Genomic DNA, 17,178 nt, shown 5'->3' with positions numbered 1-17,178 from the left:
GCTCACTATCAGCTGTTGCATGTACTTTCAGTTTTTAAAAACATTATTCACTTAAGGCAGATGAAATCCACATTCACATAAAATAACTTGGAAGCACTCTATCTGCTGATTCGTACTGTGTACTGCATACAATATCAGGTGGACCACAAAAAACAGAATGATGAAAAGTTTGGAGACTAGATATTAACTCTTACCCATAATTGTATTGACTTTTGCTGCATTGAGTACAAATCTTAGGTCGATGGGTCAAATATCTTTGATAAGGCTATAGTCACATTTTCAAGGGAAGTAAAATAGTGTGGTGCCAAAAACTCATTGAAATTTACGAGGCCCAAAAAGAACGATAACACGACTAACAATATAATATTGTATATGAAAATACTTGAGGACTGTGAATTCCGTAGTTGGTGTACTCTTTTTTGTGGCCACCATGTATATTATACTGTCGTCACAGGAATTTTGGAGTGTGAAAGAAGACAAATTAAAATTCCGTTTCTGATGAAGTGGCTTTAGAGGATGCTTGAAGGGTTTTCGTGTCCTGGTACCAAATTCCAGGTTTGTATATCCTGGATGTATTGATTAGGTTTATCAGCTGATTAATTAAAGGGCTTTACATATCAAAACTACACGTTATACAAATTGGTTTAACTGCAAGGAAAGACCCGTATTTACATGATCTACTAACTACAGGAATACCACAATACGAGACAAGTACATACTTGACTGAAAATGTATTTTTCAAGAGCTTTGATGTTCCATAAAATGGCCAGCAATGACATCAATAACGGAGGATTCCGAACCCAGATCTATTGATTTTGATAGGCCTATAGTCTGTACCCAGTTACATTGCTTTCTCTATGAGCTCGTCACTGGATGTTATATTTTGGACTAAACCAACTCTGAATGTCCCGTTTGGCTGTCGGGGCTATATCTATGTGATTTCTATCATTACAGATAAATGATGGATGTACCAGGTTGAAGGAGCTTCTTTTTGATTAAACTACAGCAACATCAACCATGGCTGGCTGGCACAGTCTCTCTGGCTACCTCTTCTATAAACAGGGTGGTGGTAAGTATTGTTTGGACTTCTTATGCCATTTTGGAAAAGGTCTTTTGTCATATTCTTGCTGGATAATGTTTTTCAGCCTTTTTGAAATAGTGATTAAGGGTTGACCATAGGTACCACCATTTTGGCTGGAACTTGAAATCCTAAAGCAATGCCAATTCCAAGGATGGGCGTCTGTTCTCGAAACAGAGAACTGACAGTTGACATTATTGATCTACAAATTTGATATTATGACAACTGGCATATGCTTTGCAACAATCAAATTCAATCCACCCACTGAGATTTAACCAATAATGATAAATCCAACGATGCCTTATTCCAATTGAAAATTGAAGCCAGCCACATGAATAGTTGCCTGGTGGCAGATGTCATTCATTCATTTATGGATGATATATATCTCAAGGAAGCAAGAACATCTGTGACCACAATACCATCCTTATCCGACCATGAGAGCAGTTTAATCATAAAACTGATATCTTGAGGCAAATTTAGAGTCAAAGCAGAATTCGTATTCTGATACAAGGCCGTTGGCGTCTATGTTTTGATCATGTGTGCAACATCAATGGTCATGGGAAGTAGATTTACGGTAACAACAGACCTGCCCGATCTTTTGCGGCATGTGAAATTGAGGGTGGTAAGGAATCCATTTCACCGCCTCTAAATGCAATTGAGAAAAGATCAAGCGGGGGGGGGGGACCTGGTGTTACTTGAAATCTATTCTCCACTCTGTCATCGATTGGCCAAAGTGATTATACGTATAGAGCTTGAGAGCAGTGCAAGAAAGTAAACTCCTGTGGCAGTCCGATTTCGTCGTCCTATTCAGTTCCTCTCTGAGCTGCTATAGTTTGTTGTACTGAGTGCTGAGCCTGGGTGTCCATGGTGTAGGCAGAAAGAGGCTGTGAGTATGGTTGTGGTAAGACCATTTAGACAAAGTAACAGAGTTCTAAAGAGGCCATGTCTGACACTGCCAAAAGGGGCAGGGTCTGAAATGACCCAGCCATAAGGGGTTAGGATTCAAGATATCATCCTGCCTTAGGGGATGCAGATTTGAAATCACCTTGACGCACTATCAAGAGCTCCAATCAAGGTTAATTGGCTGATGTGCTAAACACAGTGTGAAGAGTGATCCCCTGGGCTTTTTCTCAAACAAAGTTGGCTCGATAAGCACATTGGTCCCTGATATAAGTTTCAATTAGTGTTCCTGTTTTGTTTTATTGTTTGTTTTCTTCCTTTCTTACAGCCCTGGGCAAGTTCAAGTCCAAACGACGTCAGTGGTATCTTTTCGATGAATCAGGATGTCAGTTAGTCTGGTACAAGACCCAAGAGGATTCTGGGACCAAGGCACCACTAGGGGCCATCGAGATAGGTGGTTCTTCTATCTCTCTCAATCTCGACATGAATAATCAGTTTGTTATAACGTAAGTTTGTTAGTTATATTTTGTCAGTTCACAAATAACTGTCCAAATTGTGAACACTTTCTTTGGACCTCTGACACAAAAAAACCCCTCTGCACCAGTCTAAAGAATCAACATATACATGGTTGAAAATTAAAATCTAATTAAAATCACTCTTATCGAGTTACCAAGCAGTTTTGCAAAGCTTGAAATGAAAATTGCTCTACTTGTGACTTTACTTCCAGGGCCAAGGGTAAAGAACATGTGTTTACTGCTGACAACCATGAGTCCATGATGATATGGCTGCTGGGCCTTCAGGTAAATGAAATAGCCTTCTTTTTTCTAAAGGTTTGTTCTCATTTGCTGATGTCATTTGACCAAATGAATTAATCATGAGCAGTTCAATCTTTGGTCATGAAAAGGCCAAGTTGACAGAAATAATAGCATGGTCAATAAAGATGGGATGGTATAAGTACCTCAGTGTACCATAGCATTGAAGATATCAGCATCTACTATGTTTCATTGATGTCCCAGTTACTTAGTTGACACTGGAATTGGTAACTCCTGATATCCATCTCCTGATTGCCTAATAACATTTTCCAAATGTGTTTCTGCTGCTTCGATCACAATTTTCCTCATCATTTTCTCTCCAGGCCAAACGGGATGCCTATGCACAGAAGAAGACTCCATCCATAACTCAGTCGGGAAACATGCGAAGAGTGAGTAGTAAATCCAAGCAATTTATCAAAGATTTTATCGTCAACATCGGGATGTTTATGGCTTTTGGTGAATTAAAAAGGACTTTTTGATGAGTGGCAGCAGTGGAAGAGATCTGCTGTTCAACATGATGATATAAAGTTGATTGTACTAGTGTAGTTTTAAAGGCTTACTCTGTTCATTCAAACACTTGAAAATTGAACTTGAATTTCCAATTGTGTCGGTATGTACCATATGATGGCAACAGCATTGTTGTGAAGACATGTAAAAATCCCAAGTTTCCACTAATTTTTTTGCATAATAACTGCACTACAGCAGTGTATTCCCCGGGTGTATTCCTTTTCACCTTAGCCCACTAGAAAATACACTGAAGACAGGCGTTGGCCTTTAACAGTGCGGGCTGATGCTCACTTCTGTGGAAAACATTTAATGTCTAATGCACGGATGAATGTATGGGGCAGCATCATGGCTCTGATTGTTGGATACTGTCAATTCAGCAAGATAAGGCATCCAAATGGACAGAACTGTACAACTGTGAGATTATTGATTTCAAAACAGCAGTTGTTTTCTTATCTGTTCTGTTCATCATCGTACCATAAACCGCAAACAGTATCCAAAAAGTCATGTGTTTGAATGGGTTAACATGTCATTGATTCTGATGAAGTATCCAGGTAGATGCTTTTGTTCTTAAAATTTCATGGGGAAATGCTGCATTGGCCATCGATTTTTGTGGTCAATATTATAGCCGTGTTTACATGTACTTGTCAGAATTTGTACAATAACAGCGCTGAGGCAGGTGGGACATGGACAAAGCTAACGTAACTTGCTTGGAAGCCAGGCGCAGATCCGGGGGGGGGGGGGGGGGGGGGGGGGTGGTGCAACAGGCATGCACCCCTTTATTTGAAAAGAATATCAAATTGTCATGCACTCGATGAAATTGAGACTAAAATTTGTCTTTTTCAAAAAGGCTCCTCCCATGAAAGCTGTTTGTATTTGCATGGTCCCAGTGGAGAATCCCAACCCTGCTAATTAAGACAATGCTTTCTGCAGACCATTATTGTTTAGCCTTGGCAAATGCTGGTGGGCGAAGTTTTTTAAACAACAGCGTGCTTTGGGCGAGATTTCACTGAATCTGCATGCAGGCAGTTTCATTTTTAGCATTTTATCGCTTTCAGGGTGAAATTTCATTGAAGCTGCTTTTGCCAAGTTCCTCTGGATCTGTGTATGGCCGTGCTTAAGCCAGATTTTGAGAGTTTGCAATTTCCCCTGAGCCTTTTAGGCATGTTAGCGTAGTTGTTTAAGTTTTGATGTTTTCTTCCATTAGGTGGAGTCAAAGCCAAGACAAATCCTAAAATCATGGGTAAATCTAATAGATATATAAATACAGGTGCTGGATGATGGATATACTTGATGGAGGAGGAGAAAAAGGCCCTCCTCCTAAACCTCCTAAGTGTTTGACAGTTTCAGACGAAGTCACATGCCCAACCGAACTGTTTTTGGGTTAATTGGGTAACGGACCCAAATCTTTTGACCTGCACAGGTGCTTTTCTGAAATTTTTCAGGAGCGCATGTTTTTTCCTTCTGAATCAGCTTTATTTTTCACATATTTTGATTCTTAGGCTTACAGCGTTAACGATGTATCACCAGGTAGTCCCTCCAACTGGCAGAGTGTGTCAGTCAAAATGAAGAAGGTAACCTTCCTTTGACCCCAATCCTACTCTTTACGCCACTATATGGAAAACATTCTATCTCAACTTGAAATAAAAAGTGTATCAAGTCTATGCAAACCATCATATTGTATCACCCTTATGTCAGCTGTATGGAGAAGTTACATCCTGAGATTCTCATCGCAGTGACAAGCAATGATTATTGAATGTGACAAAAATCTCTTTTCTGTGGTCTGGTCATCACCTGTCTTGTGATAAGAATTGGTCATTGCTGTGGTGTGGCCACAGCGATATCAAAAGCAAGGTAATGACTGGATTTACCCACAGACAGAAGATCATTTTGTCACTCATCTCAGCAATAATTGTTGCAGGTTCCTGCAGCAAAATCTCTTGTTTGCTGGATGCTTTAGCCAAGGTCTTGATACGCACTTTATCTCAAGTTGCAATAAAATACTTTTCGGGTATTGGTGGTACATAAAATGCAACATCTTCCAGAAATTTCTTTACTGACAGTTCTAAAAAACAGTTGTATCTTCTTCTTCATCATTGTTTACTATACTGTTCTGTCCACAAGTAACATACCTTGCCACACGCAACATTTGACCATCATTTTATTACAGAAACTAACCTGTGGCATCTTTCATGGTCGTGGCAAAATTTCTCCTCTGAATGTGCTCAGTGTTGTATCTGCAGAATCAGGTGTTGTTCTGATGTTGTGCACAACAAGGCTTCTTTACTTATGGCCAGGACTCTCCTTTCTCTTGCCACTTAAATGTGTATGTGACATCTGAAACATCATCAGTGTCTTCATGTTTCTCGACTACAATCTGTCCACAGGAGAGGAGAGGGCACTACTTTATGTCATGTCCATCTTCATTCGCTAAATTTTTAATTCTACTCCATCAGGTATATCCATCAAGAATATGGTTCAGGAATATTTCATATTTTTTCCTTTGTCCTTCCTTGAAATCCCTACCCATTTTTTTCTGTTCAGTTGGTTACAAGCTAGAAATCATGGTATATTTAGATATCATTTAGAAATCATGGTATATTTCAATTGCATGAAGCTGTCACAATGTAGCAAATCAACGCCTGTCTTGTCTTGTCGTCAACAGAGGTCTTTGGAGTGAGCATTGCAATCTCCCAACACCCGCGAGCGACTTCAAAACTCTGTGACGGAGATTGAATCCTTCTTTAATTTTACATCCGTTGTAAACAATTGCTTTGTTTTCAACTTTTATTTTTAACCATTTCTTAGGCTTATGAATATTTTGAAGCAATGACAAGAAGTTTTAAGGTAATTTTTCAAAGGTTTGTTTGATGGTAACCTGGCTTGAATGCAGTTGGAGAAGAATGCGGTGGTTGCAAGAATCCAGAGTTCTTGTGGTTTGAATAACTGTTTAACCAGGTTTTGTGGTAACTAATGATGCTTTTGCAGGAAATGCTGCCAAGATTCCTTGACATATGTGCATGTGATTTTCAAACCCAAAGTTATGCATGCACAATCTCTGAATCCAGTTGACAATCCTATCTCCTATAGCAGGCATTTGAGTGTATTTTGGAAAATATGCAAGGGCCTGCTATGGTGGAAGGATGGGGCTGGTCTTCAGCTGCCTGGAAGCTAAAACTATCCTACTTGGCGACTGGGTTTAAAACCATTCACAGGTTGAGCTATTCTAATGGAAAAAACAATTTTTTTTGGATGCTGTTCTTGATCAGGGAATTGTATCGCCTTTTTAATGTGTTTTCAAGTGGGAGTGTTTGAGATGATGTGGGGCTGGTTCTTATGATATTTACAGAGTTCTTGTGTGTGAGGGGGTTGATAAAAGTGTACAAAATGGTGAAAATTTCTGCAAACCATTTGTAAAACAATTGTGTGTCTTCAGATATATCTCAAAATCACCTTTCAGACAAGAAATTTGGTAGAAGTATCATTTGTGCTGACTCAGCATTATCTTGAGACACTCCTCTTAAACTAACTTCTTTTATATGTTAAACCACCAGGGACCTTACCCCCCCCCCCCTTATTGTGTCCTCCATATAATTTCTTGTGTACTTGTATCATTGGTGACAGTATCTTCTGGTGATTCTTCGGTACTATAAGCTCAATCTAATAGCTAAATATGAAAATATTGGATTTGTCATTGCCCCCCATCTAGACAGAATCTTGACCCGAGGTTTTGGGCATAATAATGGAAATTAAGTGATACAAAGATGGGTGTCAGAATGCCTTTTCATTTGCCTCCATTTTGTACTCCTACTGAAAAGGTTTGATCAAAGAAATAACTTGCTATGTCTTCATTTCCAGAGTCCAAGTAGCCCCTTGCAAAGGAGTCCCTCTTGGGTAATTGTTTTTGATGAATATGGGAATACTGTCCTGTCATCTCTTACCCTTCCTCTGGTGGATATTCCTACATTATCCCTTTAAGGACTGCGAATCAGCACAAGATCAATGTGCATGCATACCCTACAAAATCTAGTAATGTTTTTCGACTTCTGCTGTGTTGATTCAAAGTCCTCAGAGGAGTGCTGTTCCCTGTTTTCCCAGCAAAGAAGAATGTTAGACCATCTTGTGATGTTAGGTCTTGGAACTGACTTAATTGTTAGAAGTCAATGTTATCATAGAAATAGTCCCCCAAAATATCGTCCCATCATGGGTATCAGAGTTTTGCCTTTTGGCAGTGCTAAAGGGCTGAAGGCAACAATCACGATGACATTAAAACTGTGAAAGCTACCTATACTGTGGGATCAGGGATGTTATGACATTCATGTCCTAAATGTTCTCTCCCCCTTTCAGAGTTTTAGTAGTACGGTTCCTGGGAGTCCCAGATTGGTAAATGCTTTGCTTGGAATTGAATTTTTTTATTCTCTTTGAATTTATTTTTACTTTATTTAACCAATCCACGTTTCATTACTAACCATCTTGCCGCTGCAACTAAAGTCCAATTTGCGTCGTGATCAAAACCAACACTGTCTTGGTCATTAAGTGAAGTGTCGCTGCAACCTACGATAGATATCAGTCACTGCAACCTGCGATGGAGGCGTTACAACACGATGAGTGATTGCTATCTGACCAATTGGTTGACGCATTCCACCCTCAGTTGTCGTGTTTCCCTGGCTCCGTCACAGGTCCAGCAACTAAAATTACATGTTTGGGCAGCAGTTTTATCAACAAGGTGTGGCGATCCCTGATTGCATCTGCCATGCAGCAAAATGATAAAATCATATCCCATTTGCCGTGGCTGCTTTCAATCTGTCATAATATTACGGTGACAATCCCTTCTCCACCAACAATACTGCCTAGACGGGACAGGTGATGTCGTTTAAGCTGAGTGTTTATTAATACAGCTGGATACACATGTCTATATCAATAAATCCTTTTACAGGATAGGCCTTGTATGAAATATTAAAAGAAAAAAATTGATTATATTTGTAATTTTATATACATGTATCCTAGTTTTCTGTGGATTCAAATCCATATATATACACGGTACTCTAATCAGGAATGGGATGCAAAACCTTTGCTGGTGGGCCCCAAATCTCATCGATCATTAAGAAATTCAGATGATGAAGCAAAACAATGCTTGAGGAAATGTTTGGATGGGTGTAGAAGTGTGTTTCTTTCTCTAAGTTTGCTTGGGCAATGTTTTAGTTTGAGTTATTCTGATGAACATTTCTAATCACTTCATTTGAGATTCGTTTAAGATTGTTTTCAATATATTTCATAAAAATTTCCTGATTTCTTTATTTCAGGTGTCACTTCAGAAGGTTAGAACTAGAGTTACTGCTATTTAACTGGCTAATGTTAGGATGTCTCCAGAGTCCATAACCTAGCGACTACTGTTGACCTTAGCTGGCTGCCCTCTGATATCTTTCTTGGGTTGCATGGGTTTTCGTTCTATTATTTAAAAAGATTAGCACTTGGCCCTCACTTCTCTTCTTTTAAGCAGTATCATCTAAGAGCTATCTCCCTCTTAGAAACAGACTCTTTACCATTTGGAATAAAAATGCATGGAACTGATGAATTGCGGAAATTTCTATCCATGATATCTCAATCAGGATGTGGAATTTTGATAAATTCCAGGAGATGAAACTGTGACTCTTGTACCTTTTAAGGCCCATATGAACACAACATCATGCAGGATGATTTGCTATCTTCATTTCACCTCATTGTGTATAAACCTACCTCTTTATGAGCCTAAAAAAGGTACTTGAGGGACTGCACCCCCTTGCGGATCCGATTGACCACATCTTCATTGCTTATCTGTCTCCTCTCTTGCAGCCCCTTTATCTGATTGCTGGCTCCTGTTTCAGTGCTTGCTAGCCTTCAGTCTCTTTCGGTTATAGGAAAACTGTCTCGAATCTTTGGGTGTGGAATTGGGATAATTGGTTTAGAAAGCAACACGTGTCACATTTGTTGCCAACTTGGGCATCACAGGCCTTGTCACAACATAGAGCTGATATGGATGGTCTAGCTTTCTTTGGCTATGATCTCTTTGAAATTTGTATGTTAATGAAACAGTGCATTATCATTTCTAGATCCCCATGACATCGATTCACCCTACAGCCCACCAGGATACGTTTTATTTCCAGCCATCAATTCACAATGCATTGTTTCCATGGTGCGATTGAAGTAAAATATTGTCCTCTGTAGATTCATTAGTGTTATTGGGGAAACTATCGACAGCGATCAGAAAATGCCCATCCTCATGTTGAATTATTTATGTGTTGTATCTTGAATATCAGGCCTGATGTTAATAAAAACCTCCATTAAAGGAGGCATCGGTGCTAGGACACCTTCTCTAAAACTGCTGCACAAACAATCAATCTAAATCGCTGCAACTTGCGATGACTACTCCAAGCGAGCGATTGTCGTTGCATGCTTTTCAAGGGCGGGTTTAAGTGAGGAAAACACCAAGGTCGTTCATTCACACAAGCCTGGTAAATATTATTGATTTGGTATTGGACATTTAATTGGTTTCTGCAATTCAATATCCTTGAACAAAGGTTTGATATGTATAAGATTAGGGGTATTGAACAAAAAAACAGCAGTGTAAGCCGTAAAACACAAAGAAGAAGAAGATTATGGCTGACAATTCAAGATGTTCGTTTAGTCACATCAGTCTTAAGGAAGGGTAACTGATTCTGTTTGTTTCTTCTTCAGCGAGGTTCCGAGCCGGCCGTGTCACACGCCTGCACAAGTATGCCCGACTCGTTATCCCGCGGCAGTTCTTTCCGTCTTCAGTCACATTCCAGTCGTCCGCCCTTAATCGCAGAGGACGAGCACTTCCGGCCAAGGTTGAGGAAATCAGACACAATAAACGAGGTGATGAACAATCCAAGGGCAGCATTTGATAATGGTAGGAATGATATGTTATAACTTAGTTACCAAACCAGTTTTGTTCATGGTATCGGGGTACGTCTGCGTGTAGAGACCTATCACAGGATATGAATCTTTAGATATTGTCATGTGAGATACATGTACATGTACATGTGGACATGATGCCACCTATCTAAATCTTTTAAAAACACAATTCATTTATTCAAGACCTCAAGACTGTCTGATGCTTTCAGTGATTCCAGCCGAAAAAATTGAAATTAAGCCAACAACTTCTCCAGTAGGAGATCCAAAAACCAATCCGTGGAAAGGTATATTTTGGTATTATTCCTCGTTCATGCACAAACATGTTTGATGTAGTCTGAGTTGGGGAAAGAGCAATTTAGGGATTTGCCTCATGTCAGGGTGTCTATAGTCTATAAATTCCTATCAGAAGGAACCTATCCTTTTCTGTCAAGATTTCCTCTGTCTTCTTCCACCTTTCAGGGGTCTCCTATCTTCCTTTCCTCTTCTCCGACTCTCTCCGATCTCGTGTGACAGGGACCTTTTACAGACTCTTCCACCGAAGACGATCGTACAATCTTTCTCAAAAACAAATCCTCCCCCCTCCTTCTTCAGAATGCCTTTCCTACTTGCCAATGTCAACAACAAACTGCCCCCAATCAGAGAAATTACCAAGAAAGGTTTACTTGGAACATAATTTGCCAAGGACAGTAAACTTGAAGGGGAATTTGCCAGAAGGGGCAAAATATAAGGATAATTTGCCAAAAAGTTTAACATTGGAGGAAAATTTGCCATTGCAAGATTGCCCCCAATCAGAGGAATTGTTCAGGAAAGCTTACTTGGAAGAGAATTTACCGATAAACAACTACTCTCAATCTGAGAGATTACCAAGAATGGCAGACTTTGGAGATGGTGGGTAACTTCAGACTATCCTGCTGTATGTTCGCTTTGACAAAAACTTTTAGTCAACGCTTTGCTCTTCTTGGTGGTTGGAAAATATCTGGGGTGAAGGTGCATTGTAAATATGAATTCATTGCAGTCTCATGTCTTTATATGAGGGGTGTGAGATATTCTTTGTTATGTGCATTTTGTAATATGCTGGAAGTAGAGGATACCACAATAAATTGCTCTTTTCTTGACTGCAGGACTTAGAGATAGAACCTGCTATGTTGTGCAGCTATAGAAGGCTTACACCAAAGCTTTCTTCACCTCTGTGCAAGACTTTTAAGAATTTTAACAGAAATGCATTGTAATTGACTTTGAGCGCATCACGACCATGCCTGATCAGAAAATGACAAATTTTGTTTTCAGACTTTCAGATAAAACAGAATCTGCCCTGTTTGTGCTGTTCCAGATGGGTGGAATCATACTGGGTGTTTTGAAAATGCAATGGCCAGGACCATTTTTAATACACCCAGTACGGAAAGGTATCGCCTTTCTGATACACTATATTAAACTACCTCAGAGAAATCGAAGCCTGATTCTTCATCCACTTTATTCCAGAGCTGATTCTCAGGCCTAAATTCTGTGATATGGACTTGCCTCTTTCAAAAACTTTCTCAGCCGGAGTGGGGCACAGTCGACCACCATTGCTTCGTTGCGCCACCTTTCAAAGCGGTAGATGACTGTTTTTAGATGCTTTTACTGTTGTTTTACGTGATTAATCTTGCATTTATTTTGATAAAGTATTTTTTTGTTTTCTTTTAGCATGTTTGATTGTTGACCATTAACCTTTGACTTTATATCACATCCTTAGTTTACCTGATGACCGCGTTTGCGACTGATGCCTGAATGCATTTGACACTCTTTGTTGAATTCAATTTTTATGTTGGAATATCATTACCATTATGACTATGTTGCTAATTTCTTTGGCATTGAATCTTTTTTTGACAGGATATTGAAGTGGACAATTGTCTGACTTATTCACCACTTTCATGAAAGGTCGAAAGTAACATTTGGAAATGTTTTGATGAAGTTTAAAAAATTCCTCGAAAAATAAACTGAGATAGCGTGGTTTCACTTGTAACTTATTATCATTTCCCAAAATGAGAAAGTCCTTTGAATTGAAGTTGCTGAAAATGTCATTGAAAATTCACTGATAATCTCTCAGGTTTGCTTGGTTGTAACTCCTGCCTCATTTCAGGTACACGTTTCCACGAGATGCAGATCCCACTTTCGAAAAGTTTCTCCCCTGGTCTTGGTCTTGACGAGGTCAGCGCCAGCAGCACGGAGAGCAGACGCACCGGAAGCATCTTAGAACGATCGTCCAGCGGCGGTTTGAACGAAAGCGACGAAGATGATGTTGGGGACGTTTTCGATTACGATCTTCTAGCAGCAAAAGATGAAGGCTATGAGGTCAAGGTCAATACAGGGAAGCCTTTATCAGAACGGGCGGAATCGCGGACTTCCAATCATCAGGATGTTCAAAGCGAGAGAACGAGGTTAGTAGTCAAGGTCATCTTAAATTCAACCATGATAGGTTTGATTGGAAATACAAGTTCTCATAAAGTGTGTTATGACTTTACAACTATACTGTCTCAAAGCACTTTCCAATTATTCCCCCACTTGTCTATCCAGAAACCTTTCTGCAGAAAGCAAGGAGTGCACATACTGTGCTTCACTTGGCCATCTCAGGCCAGTTTAATGTACCAAGTGGCACTGGCCAAGCTTCGAACCCATGGCCTTCTGATGACAAGTCTGACACTCTTTAACTGTGCCACTGCGCTTCCCTAAGTACTCTCTTAAGCTATAAAACCTGATGTTTCATTAGAATTTGTCGTGAGACTTTGAAAATGCTGTACCAGCTTTCGTTCTTCATTCCAGTTCTTGGTCAGGCCAGTCGAGTGATTCTGCCATCGACCGTGGGGAGACCAGCATGAGTGAACTTCATAACAGACTTGCCGATATGGAGAAGGAACTCATGTAAGTCGTGCTCATTCTGGAAATCTGAATCAAAGTCTCATGGCTGCGGGACATGATGATGATGATGAATTATTGGCTCTCCTGTAGTAACTGTCGAAAGTCTGTGAAACAGCAAATCCGTACTTCTTTCTGCATGATCCCTAATTCTCAACATCTTTTTGCTTCTTTCATGCACCATATTATTTCAGTGTCGACAATTACTTTTTGTCTGAGTGAGTAGAACTTGGTGATGATCTTAGGTGGGGAAACTAATTTTGGTTCATTTATTTAGGGTTAATGAATCAAACAAGCAAGTTTGGGAGATGTTAATAGTGCTTATTTGTGCATGTTGAAATTAGATATGGCTTGGAACAGATGAGCAGTTTTATTCTGTCCTGGCACCATCAGTACAAAATGTACAAAAGTCACGGATCTTATGGATAATCTTAAGGGTTTTCTTCTATGATTGCAAGGTGGTAGCAGATCTTGAGGGGTACCAATGGTATGGTAACATTTTGTGCATGTCATATCAAAATTCTACAGCTTTAGAATACTTTTTTGCTCATGGTTGCCGCTAATAATGGCAGGAAGACTGGATTGACACCCTTTGGCTGACCCATGATGTTGTGATTGCACTGCTGGGATCAAATTCAACATGGCTACTGAAGTTGCCAAAAAGCATTAAAAATCAACATTTCAGTGTTTAATTTGAGGGGTTTGGAATAGAGTTACCTCACTCCCAGTATTGGTTGTCTCACTAAACAATGCTCGGGTTGGGTTTCCATTTTGACCGATGCCTCCAATTTGGTATCAATTGCTTAAACTTAAAGAAGGAATTAAACATGATTTCCCTTTTGCCCTAACATCTTTAGGAATACCAAGATTGAGCTGGCCAAAGTGATGAATCGGGAGGCTTGTATCAAGACTGTCTTGGACAAGAGAGACTTGGCCATTCAACAGTTAGATGAGAAATTGGAGAGATTAGAACATTTGGAGTTCACGCAGGAGGGAAATAATAAGTAAGTTGAAAAAAAGATAACAGGGAGCTAGTGTCCCCCCCTCCCCCCAGTCAGAAGAACTTTCAGTTGGTTCTTATCATCAGCTACTGATATGTGTAGTACTTGACTTAAGTGTTCTTGGACATTTGATATTTGACTGAATGACCATTTTCTCCTTTAGTCTGTCTGCAGCAGTGTATGCTAAGAAGCTTAAGGAACAGTGCCGAGTCTTACAGAACCAGAATCGCTTCCTCAACGAGGAGGTGAAAAAACTTACCAGGATTAGACAGATGGAGATGGCCAAATTCTCAGAACAAGAAGAGTAAGTTTGCCTCTTCAGAAATGATTCAGCAAAGCCTGCCAGGAGCTGTCTTGACTTTCTGAAGGATAGTTTGACAAAACATGACACGGCTCCTGATCTTACAGCAACAGCAATTCTCAATCAACACATGTTCTGTAAAACACCAAATTGTTAAAGATTTAGTTTCGTGTCTGCTTTTGAAGGGATCTATTAGAATTAAGTCAAACTGATAGATGATACGGTACAAATTATCTTTCAAGATAAGAACATGGAAATGTCTTTTCAGACGGAATCGAGACTTGGAGTCGACGATTGAGAAATGGAAGCGGGACTACCTCTCTATCCTTCAGTCATGTATCTCGGTGCCTTCAGGAGACATCTTGGATGGTATGGAGGTGAATCTGTATGGAGGGAACAGGGTAGGTAGGGTCAGTGGAGACTTCGGTCCAAGGCCAAATTTTTTTCTTCACTTTTTCCAGAAAGAACAACCGGTCTGTCTGTCTCTAATGGCAGCCGCAGGAAGCACAACCTCATTCTGACCAACTCTCTTCACCTTTCAGCACAAGGACAGAATCCAGTTCCTGCTCGATGAGGCAAAGAAGACAAACCCATGTCTCCCGACATTAGAAAGGTAAACTAAATTACTGTTTGAACTTAACATGGAATATTATCTGCCGCGACTTCTTCTGGTGTCCACTGTAAGACATGATGATATTAGATATTTCTTACATGGCCATGAGTACTGGGGGGGGGGCATTCTATGTCACTTTCAAATTGACGTCAAAAGCAATAAGGAAACGATTGAGGGCATTGTCAGTTTAGCAGTATCAGGTTTGAATTACGTCCGTTGCACGATGCTGATGGCATTATTGCAAAAGAAGCATCTTTTACAAAATCACACCAGAAAGTTGTATCGTTCCAGATTGTCCAAGGGGGAGGTGCATGTAGATAGCCTCGGCTTCAGACACAGCTATGACAATGAGGGTTTGATGCTGCACTATGTGTGCACCCAGCTCCACGAGCACTACGCCTCTCTCCTCACCAGTCATGAGGAGCACCAACTCAAGTGGAAGGAGTATCTCTTAGAACACAGGAACAGCCTTCATAAAACAGTACGTTGTTACTTTTATGTTTTGGTTCATGCTAAGTTGCTTTTAGGTTTCATTTAAATAACTTCAGTAGAAAGACTGCTATTATCAGTGGTTCCCTTGCTTCTTCTTACTCGGTGTCTCAATGAAATGATTCACTAATGGGCTTAAGTATTCCATTCATTGCTTTTCCTTTAATGAATACTCAAGCTCTATCAGTAAAGCCCTTGGTAATGACTTCTGTGCATTCATTTCTGCTTAAGATGTGACAACCTAGAGAAGTCTATCTACGGCCATATTTAAATTTTTGGTCCTAGGGGATGGGCAATCGGCTCTCAGGAGGGAAGGGAGGCAACACACAACTTTTGGTCCCAAATCTGCATGAAAAATCATGTTTTTGGAGACGCCCCTAGCCCCCCTCTCCAGCTAAATGCGGCCATGATATCAACCTAACTTAAAAATTAATTGCTTACAGAGAAAAAGACTAATGTATAGATATAAATCTTGCTGCCCGGTAGGTTCGAGGATAATTAATTGCTTGCTTAGATCTGAGGTCCTCTGCCTGTTTGCAACCGTGTATGTCTCTGTCCAAGAGTTCACATAGCTAGTCTCTAGATTAGACAGCCTAGGTTTGCAGAATTGCATGAAAGTTTGAATAAAGCTTTTGATCATTATAAAGCTGAACAGCCTTATAGAATATATTCCTGAGAATACTTGAATGTTTCGTGAAAATGCATGTGTAATCAAGACTTGAAGAACTGCATGATATTACTTCAGTCACTGAATGGCGAACTGATAGGATGCACTTCCCTAGTTTGCTCCAGATAAAAAAAGTCTCGGGCAATATGTTGATATGTCGTCAAAAACATACAATTAGGAAAATATTTCATAGCATGTGTGCCGGTTTGATGGAAATGGTAGGATTTGGGTAACTCCAGCAGATAACTTGATTATAGCCAAGGTTTAGGGTGACGGTTAGCTTGTGTTGAGAGATGGATGGTACATGATTGTGCATTGGGAGGTTATGGTAGCCATGGTAAAGCTTGAAGGATGTTTATGTTTTGTCACTGGAATCAGGCTTTTGGATGGGCCTGTCCTTAGCTAAGCAATATCACATGAAGAGGGGAGATCATGCTTAAATTACTTGTAAAGATACATCCATTTTCAGCCTTTTCTTCAGTCCTAAGACGGCAACAGCAAAACAGCTAATTAATTTATCATATCATTGAAACCAAGAGCATGATGTCAAATTACTTTTCATATAAACATGCAAACCCTTTAAACTTTTCACTTAAAATTTCCAGTTCTGGTTGGAAATTTTCAACTATACAAGTACCAGGTACGATGAATTTTTCATGACTTATTTCACTTATATGTTCTGTTTTCAGAAAGAACTGAAGATGATGATCCGAGGAGGAATCCCTCCCCAGTACAGGGGCGAGGTCTGGAAGCAGCTGATCAGTAACCAATGCCGTGATATCATCACGGAGAAAGGCCAACATTACTATAGCAACCTGGTCAATGGCATCTCAGATTCACAGGTAACTATGCTAACATGTTGTTAGTATATCTCAGATTCAGTGGTAACCAAGGTAATGCGGTCAAGGGCACTAGTATCTCAGATTCACGAGGTAACCATATCAACCACTTCATTTGTATATCTAATTCACAGAGCTCTTATAAGGGCAACCCTTTCTCTGGTAAC

The 17,178-nt window shown here is 40.0% G+C and overlaps 1 protein-coding gene across 23 annotated transcripts in view; it reads left to right on the top strand.

Annotated features, from left to right (window-relative positions):
* LOC135501087 (uncharacterized) overlaps nucleotides 1-17,178 on the top strand; it is a 44,290-nt gene that overhangs the window by 6,030 nt on the left and 21,082 nt on the right. For 5 of the 23 annotated variants that reach the window (XM_064792848.1, XM_064792852.1, XM_064792844.1 and 2 more), the window contains exons 2-21: nucleotides 955-1,069; nucleotides 2,307-2,484; nucleotides 2,706-2,778; nucleotides 3,114-3,179; nucleotides 4,797-4,868; nucleotides 6,103-6,141; nucleotides 7,153-7,188; nucleotides 8,598-8,612; nucleotides 10,009-10,204; nucleotides 10,419-10,493; nucleotides 12,329-12,626; nucleotides 13,009-13,107; nucleotides 13,296-13,319; nucleotides 13,959-14,105; nucleotides 14,266-14,406; nucleotides 14,672-14,804; nucleotides 14,946-15,016; nucleotides 15,308-15,497; nucleotides 15,949-15,987; nucleotides 16,862-17,014. In XM_064792848.1, coding sequence (XP_064648918.1) covers nucleotides 1,018-1,069; nucleotides 2,307-2,484; nucleotides 2,706-2,778; nucleotides 3,114-3,179; nucleotides 4,797-4,868; nucleotides 6,103-6,141; nucleotides 7,153-7,188; nucleotides 8,598-8,612; nucleotides 10,009-10,204; nucleotides 10,419-10,493; nucleotides 12,329-12,626; nucleotides 13,009-13,107; nucleotides 13,296-13,319; nucleotides 13,959-14,105; nucleotides 14,266-14,406; nucleotides 14,672-14,804; nucleotides 14,946-15,016; nucleotides 15,308-15,497; nucleotides 15,949-15,987; nucleotides 16,862-17,014 — 2,097 coding nt within the window. In that variant the 5' untranslated portion in view covers nucleotides 955-1,017. Of the gene's footprint in view, nucleotides 1-359; nucleotides 556-954; nucleotides 1,070-2,306; nucleotides 2,485-2,705; nucleotides 2,779-3,113; nucleotides 3,180-4,501; nucleotides 4,538-4,796; nucleotides 4,869-6,102; nucleotides 6,142-7,152; nucleotides 7,189-8,597; nucleotides 8,613-10,008; nucleotides 10,205-10,418; nucleotides 10,494-12,328; nucleotides 12,627-13,008; nucleotides 13,108-13,295; nucleotides 13,320-13,958; nucleotides 14,106-14,265; nucleotides 14,407-14,671; nucleotides 14,805-14,945; nucleotides 15,017-15,307; nucleotides 15,498-15,948; nucleotides 15,988-16,861; nucleotides 17,015-17,178 lie in introns of those variants that run through there. The other 18 variants (XM_064792867.1, XM_064792850.1, XM_064792846.1 and 15 more) reach the window with 17 other exon arrangements.

Source organism: Lineus longissimus, chromosome 17 (assembly GCF_910592395.1).
Source record: "Lineus longissimus chromosome 17, tnLinLong1.2, whole genome shotgun sequence".
In the NCBI taxonomy this organism is placed as follows: Eukaryota; Metazoa; Nemertea; class Pilidiophora; order Heteronemertea; family Lineidae; genus Lineus; species Lineus longissimus.
This window is presented reverse-complemented; position numbering and strand designations above follow the sequence as displayed.